At 44.1% G+C, this 7735-nt stretch overlaps 1 protein-coding gene across 1 annotated transcript; it reads right to left on the bottom strand.

Moving 5' to 3' along the window:
- Positions 1–2201: 2201 nt before the first annotated feature.
- LOC143633786 (uncharacterized) lies at positions 2202–3205 on the bottom strand. Its single transcript, XM_077102032.1, has 2 exons — positions 2707–3205; positions 2202–2647 (listed from the first exon to the last, which is right to left on the bottom strand). Exons 1-2 carry the CDS (start codon positions 3203–3205, stop codon positions 2202–2204), a joined length of 945 nt encoding a protein of 314 aa, XP_076958147.1.
- Between the last annotated feature and the right edge of the window lie 4530 nt (positions 3206–7735).

Raw genomic sequence — 7735 nt, 5'->3', positions numbered from 1 at the left:
TCGTACCTTTCCCAATGGTCCGCCGTTCCTCCGATGCAAAGTTACCAGAGGTACGTGCAGCGGCATACGTGAACCTTCCATGGTTCAATACGTTGACCAACACACCTACACCCGTGCGGGCGATATCTAAGGGTGCGTTGGTGCGTGTCGGTATGAGTCGTTTGTGGCCTTTTTCCAAACTTGGAACCGTTTTACGAGAAGCTTGACGGGAGTACGTATATCTAATGTTACTTAAGGATTTTTCTTTCCTCCCTTTGAAAAATGCTAATCTTCTTGTTTATGCGGGTGAGGGATAGATCATGTGCACACTACTGGATCGTGTACAAGGATTGATGCCTCGTTTCCCTCGAGATTCAGAGCATCCGCCTTTTCTTGATCGAATCCGCGATAACTTTTTGTTCCCTGCTGCTTTACGCCCGGAGCCCGTGGTATCAGAGGCGATGTTCGAGAAAGGTGAGGAGATGCTTGTCAAAGGTGAGGGAGCTCTAAACCCTCTTCTGCTCACTGCTCTTACTTCTAGTGGGGTGGTTGTACTTTTTTCCTCCAATGATCAATCATCACCCAATGAGGAAGAAGTCAGTTCCTCAGTTGATACTACTGATGCTGAGAGTATAATGAATGCTATTGCAGGTCTCACCCGTAAGAGGAAGCAGAACCCATCCACTAGCAAGGGTGTGGATGCGGGTAAAAGTACAACTGAGGTTGCGACCAGCGAAGACGAGCACGAGGTTGCTGATGTGGATGCCCCTAAGGCAGCTCCGAAGGGCAAATTCCATTTGTCCAAGCCTGCTATCCCTAAAAAACACAAGAGGGTGAAGCTGTCGGATCGTATCAAACTTGTTGCATCCACCAAGGTTATTCCAGGTATTACTTTGATCTTGCTGCATTTCCAAACTATTTTTCTTGAGTGAAAACTGTTTTTGATGAGGTGGAGTGTTTGCAGGATCAACAGAGGAACACACCAAGGATCCATCGGGCCAAGGAAAGCCGACTCCACCTGCTTCTCCACCCTCATGGCCAACCAAGTCGGTGTTTGAACCTACGCCCAACTCACCGCCAAAGGGTGCTAAAGACCCCATTGTTTTACAAGACACGCCTCCTAGCAAAGGTGAACAAGGGGGTGTTTCTCAGGCTTCTAAGGAGCCTATATTTTCCTTGCCTCCCAGCTCTCCTCCTCATTTCTCATATTTGGGAGGGCCGGACTTTGTTGCTACCACCTCCCATGCTCATGAAGACAAAGGGGCGGCGGGGTATTATGGTCATAACAACCCGCACGAGGATTCCCTAGTGCATCGACAGCACTGGTCCGTGCTTCAGGGGTAATTGTTTACTGATAATGACGTCTACCACGAGTATTTGCAGTAGAGGATTCCTCCTGCGGAGAGGCAGCGCCAACGTGTGCGCCCTCGGTACGAATTAGCCAACTCTTTTTTCTACAACTTAGCTAACACAGTCTCCACAAGTCAATAAATATATCAGGACTAGTTAGCTATGAGCCATACATGGGATGACTTGGAGAAGGGTGCTGAGGCAGCCAAGAAGGAGGTCAACGACTACCGCCTAGCTGCCAATACTGATAAGTGGGAGTTATCGGATCCAAAGAAGGCCTTGGAGGAGGAGAAAGCCCGTCTGGGAGGAAGCATGTAAACGCCAGAGTGCCACCCTAGAGGGTTCCTGCGACCAAACTCGCGTGAAGGAGAGCGAGTTGATGCAGGCTGAGGAGGCCAAGGCTGCTCTGCAGAAGCATTGGATTGGTTCTTTGATACCTTGCTAGGTTTTGAACTTTCCGTTGTGAAGCAGTGACGGTTTATGTGAATGATTGCAACACCAGTGCAGGTCAGAACCCCGACTGCACCGGGAGCTGTAGAGGAATAAGCATTGAATTCACCAATTGCCTCACGCCCTAAAATGATATCATGTTTTGACGTCGCTGGTAAGACCCAAAATTCAACGTCCTTAGTTCTCGAATGTGTTCCATCACTAAGCGTGACTGGAAAAGATATTACCCCTCACGGGTGCATTACTTCACCTCCAAAACCAGACACAGGCTCGTGATTTGGCTTCAGCCTCACCTTGTCATCCTCGTCAAGTTGTTCAAAACATTGTTCATACATTATGTCCGAATTACTTCCAGTATCAAAGAAAACATAATGTGAACGATAATGACCTATGAGGGCAGTGATTATCAACGGATTTTTGTTTCAAGGACCCCCTCGGACCCGCGGGAAAATTACGGGTTCATTCTTCCACTCCTTCTCATCAAACTCTCTCATCTTTCCTCCAGTTATGCGTCCTCCTTGAATCATGTGAACATTGAAGTCTTTGACATGTTTCTTAGACGGGCCCTGGTTATCCTGTACAATAGCTTTACCAGGCCCATGTCTTGCATTTTTGACCAAGTGTCCAAGTTTTCCAGACTTGAATGCCGCTTCGATTTCACCCTTCAAAGCTAAGCACTCATCCGTGTTATGACCGATGTCATCACGAAACGAGCAATGCTTTTTAGGGTTGAGGAATGATCTTTTCATGAGTGGCTGAGGTTTCCTAAACTTCACGTTCTCAGTGGTGAGGATTTCAGAAGGATTTTTTGACAATGGAGTCCAATCATTGGTAACTCGCACTGAGGCGCTTGCTTTGTTCTTGTTACCTATCAGAGATGTTGCATCAAACTGTTTTGATGTATCCGCAAAAGGCTGAAGCCTTGACCAAATTCCACTTTTGGAGTTTGTTTTTGGCTATCAAGACCCAAGGTCTTCTCGGTTCTCGCGAACAGCTTTGCCGCAAACATTATGTCATCCCAAGTCTTAGGCATTCCGTCTCTACCAGTTAAGGTGCGGATCAATTCGTTACTCTTCACATTCTTGCGGAAGGCTCCCCTCAATATGTCTTCACTAATTCCACCAATATTAAGACTCTCGTTTTTAAACCGAGTAATGAAGTCTTCAATTGACTCATTGTTCTGTCTAACCACGTCCAATATCTCAGAAGGATGACGAGTGTGCTTCTTTTGCTGACTGAAGTGTTGGGAGAATTTAGACACGAAGTCATCCCAAATCTTGATTTGCCCGTCTGGAAATTTCTCAAACCATTCACACGCTGCCCTAGTGAATGTCAATGCAAACATGTGACACCAGTAGGGAAGGGTCCAAACGCTGACTCCTCCCACAGCCACAAAGCTCAATAGGTGATCACTAGGATCTGTCATCCCATTATATTTTCCCACAGACGTTTGGATTTTTGCATTAACTGGGAATGGAGTTGTTGCAATGCGCGCGATGAATTATGACTTTTCAGAAAATGCTACGGGATGGTATGGCTTGGTGAAGTCTTCTTCCGCATCACTGTGGTATTCGGCATGGCGAACTATCGCACGCGGGCGACTAGTTACCTCTCGTCTGTGAATTCTGCTATCTCCACTGTAATAACTGAATTCACTTGGACGGTATGTAGGATCATAACTTTCATACTCACCTCTGTAGGAAGGCGGACGTATGACCATGTGAGGACGATCATGTCTCCTCCTAACAAACTCATCTTCAGGAAGCCCCTCAGTTTGAAGGTTTTCGCGCATCTGACTCCTCCGCACCGTTGTGGGAGGGGATGGGGATCTCCTGGGACTTTCATCATAAGCCAGCGTACGGGCATGGATTCGCTCTTCACGAAACATACACTCGTACTCAGCTGCAACCTTATCTTGTTGGATACGTAACCAATCCTCGGGGGATAGGACCCCTCCAGCTCTGGAACTACAACGGTGGGGTCTCACCGACTCAGAATTATCATATCCGTCTTCCAGACCTAATTTCGTATGAGCCCGTGAGTTTCCGCCGTCACACGTCCTAAGTCACCTGTGGTAGGACCTCCAGGTGCTTCGACTTCAGTAGTACGTCTAACAGTTACAGGAGTTTCCGTCGGCCTTCCGAGAAATTGAATCATATCGTTCGAACCAACAAACAACGAATGATTATCACAGTTCTAACACAAGCACGGATGGCGCCAATGAAGACACGGATCTAATCCCCTTACGGGTCCTAGATCCAATGAGTCCACAGAGTATAGGCCAAGTACAATACTAACAACGATACGAGTCCAATCTCCCAAAGTCCAATGACAGAAACCTGCAAAACAACCACCGTGAGCTCGTTACAGGAAGGACAAGAGGGGGGTTATCCTGTAACCACCCACCGGCGTGAAAATAAGTACAGTTCCGATGGAGAAACGTACTTAAGTATTTATAGTAGATAGTGGAGAGTGAATGTGTTACCTCATGGAGATTGTGGAGTATTTATAGTCGAAGAGTGTGGGAATATTATTGGCCCAGCCGTCCCTTTCTAGAAGATGCCCTTGTAACCGCCTAGACACGTGTCTTCTTGTAATAGGTTGGGCTATACGGCCCATGTGCGTGGTTGTAACAACCTGGAGATGTTTCTGTATATGATAGGATGAGATAAACCTAGCCCTGTGCATGGCTATAATAACCTGGCCAGCTGTCCTTCTTCTATTGGCTGAAGGGTCACGTGCTTTCCAAGAAATGATCTTGGTAAATCATCTAGAATGAAGTTGGGTGATCACATCTGTCTTATGACGTTGCCTTCTGGCCATCCTTGCGGGTGTAAACAGTATCCTACGGATGACTTCTGATGGCGTCTAGATCCTTCCGCACACAGTCTTTAGGAAGAAATGTTGTTCTTCCTTTGTCCTGAGTTATACGGGTGATTTATATTCCCCGCGGGTGGTTTATGAGGGGATCCCCTCTGACCCGCGGGTGGTACTTAAGGATATTTGGGTCTTTTTGGTACCCTGCCTCAATAATATTATAGAGGTATAGTTCACTTTTTAATCTATTTCTTATATGCCATCGTTACCTATAATATTGTAGGAACGACCATCGCGACATCATGGAATATATTGAGGCATGAGACGGACGAGTCAGCCCTTTTCTTTTGGCGGTTGTCTATCAAGAATGGGGATGGAACACATTGCAAACAATTTAAAATGAATTCCCATGTGGAGTCATAATATGTTTGTCTCAAGGATGCAATTTGTAGTAATTTTAAAATCTCAAGGATGCAATTTGTAGTAATTTTAAAATATCTCGTTGTTTTCAAATTTTATTTTTTTATTTTTTTTATTTTTTTTTTTTACGTTTTTATACATTAAGGTGATCTTCTTTTGTTAACATGTTTCCCTGTTATTACAGGTGAAAAGGACAATATGTTGCAAAGAGTGGGATTTAAGGATTATGGGGTGTTTGGGATTCCTTATTTTCATCAACTTATAACTTATAAACGTTTTAAAAAGTTAATAAGGTGTATTATTAGAATAAAAACGATTGTATATGATTTGGTTGCTATGTTTAGGTCCTATAATCATGGCTTAATTATCGAATGTAAATTTGTATTTATAGTGATTACGTGAATGAGAATATCAAGCATTCAAACCATATTATCTTCTATCATGGTATCATCCTTCTAACCCTAAAAGTCGCCCCTAATCTTCCACCGACGCTCTTTCTTCTCTTCGATCCTGCACAACTTACTTCATTCTCATCCATCACTATAATAGCTTCCGAACATATTCTTTTATGGCTGCCATCCACCCTGCACTCAACGTCAACAATATTCGCAACTTCATCCCCATAACCATTGAATTAGAGAACGGCTAGTACACCTCTTGGGTCGTACTTTTTACAATCCACTGTACTGTTTTTGAGGTGCTCGACCATATCATCAAACCCAAAGTTTCGGCCTCCACGGCCGACAAAGACAAAGACAAAGCCACCACCATCTCATGGGATCGTTTAGATGCCATTGTTATACAATGGATCTACAATACTATCTCAAACGATCTCTTGATGAAAATCATTAAACCCGGTGCTACGGCTAAGGAATCTTGGGAAGCCATTGCCCACTTATTCCTCGATAAACAAGCCTCTCACGCCGTAGCACTAAAGAACCGGTTTTTCAATACGAAGCTCGAGTCTTTCCCGAAATTCTCGGCATACTGTCAAGAACTTAAAGTAATATCCGATCAGCTAGCAAATTTCAACGCCCCAATCTCCGATCAATATTTGGTTCTACAACTCGTCAATGGCTTAGCACACACCGAATATGATGCCATGGGCATGCTGATCAATAATACCAAGCCTTTTCCCACCTTTTTTAAAGCCCGATCTAGTTTAACAATGGAAGAATCTAGACGGTCCGGGTACACTCCACTAGTCACCGGTACGACACTCCATACAACCGTCAACGGCTCCTCTTCTCACTCAGCTCGCGACAGTTCTACACGAGACGGGCCGTATGCACGGGGTGCTTCTGATTACAACCGAGGTACCAATGATCAAAACTCACGTGGTCATGGTCGTGGGTTTCGGGGTCGTGGTCGTGGTCGGGGTCGTTATCGTGGTCGTGGATATTCCAACCAAAGGTATTCAAACCAACACAATAACACTTATCCAAACTCCACAAACCAACACCCTCCAAACACACAGTGGGGTCAATCTTGGAATGGACAAAACCTAGCATGGCACAATCCACCGGCCCCCCACCCAACCATGCCATTCACGGCTAGGTCAAACCCACCACCACCACAGGCTTATTATTCACAGTATCTGAATCAGAATTCTACACCTACCAACTAGGAGCAAGCCCTACATACAATGTCTCTCAACCTCGATATTCAGTGGAATCTTGACACCGGGGCCACCAATCACATGACAAACACGAAAGGTACTCTTTCCACTTATTTCAATAACCTCATTCAAAACAATATTGTCATTGGCAGTGGGCATCAAATCCCAATTCTCAGCACTGGCTATAGAAAATGTAATACCACATACAAAACCTTACACGTCAATGGCGTTCTATACGCTCCTAACCTTATTCAAAATTTATTATATGTTCGTCGTCTCACTACACATAATATGATTTCAATTCAATTTGATCCTTTTGGTTTTCTTGTGAAGGACTACCAAACGCGGATTCCTATCCTCCGCAGCAATAGTACCGGCGACCTTTACCTGCTATCAATTTCAACCAACACCAAGATCACAAGTCCGGCAACTTTTGCTGCTCTTTCTCAGGATCTCTGGCACAAACGTTTCGGACATCCGGGAGCTTCTTTATTGCATTATTTGAATAACCAACCAACAATGTATTCTGTTGCTAAACCTTCTATTAAACGTATTTTTCAACCGGTGTTTTTGGCAAACATATTAAACTACCCTTTTATGATTCATTATCTACTACATTTCTTCCTTATGACATATTACATAGTGATTTGTGGAACTCTCCTGTACTTAGCACAGGAGTTCACTGGTATTATGTTTTATTTTTAGATGATTACACAAATTATTTATGGACATTTCCGTTAACAAATAAATCACATGTCTTCTCCGTCTTTCTCAGTTTTTAAAAATTCATATCCACTCAGTTTAATATTAACATCAAATCCTTCCTATGCGATAATGGAACTGAATACAATAATAAACCCTTTCACGATTTCTATTCAAAACATGGTATGGTTTTCCATTTCTCTTGCCCTTACACTTCTTCTCAAAATGGAAAAGCCGAACGAAAAATCCGTTCTATCAACAATATAATTCGCACTCTCCTAGCAAAAGTGTCCGCTCCTGCAAATTTTGGCACCATGCTCTTCAACTTGCTACCTACCTACTTAATATTATTTCTACCAAAACCAAAAACAACCATACTCCCACATCTCTTATTTACCG

Source organism: Bidens hawaiensis, unplaced genomic scaffold, assembly GCF_021521415.1.
Source record: "Bidens hawaiensis isolate Kalapana, Puna unplaced genomic scaffold, B.hawaiensis_p1.1 tig00006906_1, whole genome shotgun sequence".
In the NCBI taxonomy this organism is placed as follows: Eukaryota; Viridiplantae; Streptophyta; class Magnoliopsida; order Asterales; family Asteraceae; genus Bidens; species Bidens hawaiensis.
This window is presented reverse-complemented; position numbering and strand designations above follow the sequence as displayed.

Bases quoted from the DNA above. Each gene is read 5' to 3' on its own strand.
- LOC143633786 (XM_077102032.1), bottom strand. From the start codon at position 3,205: ATGACAGATCCTAGTGATCACCTATTGAGCTTTGTGGCTGTGGGAGGA. The intron at 2,648-2,706 runs GTCAAGGCTTCA...CATCTCTGATAG, and splicing joins AACTCCAAAAGTGGAATTTG to GTAACAAGAACAAAGCAAGC.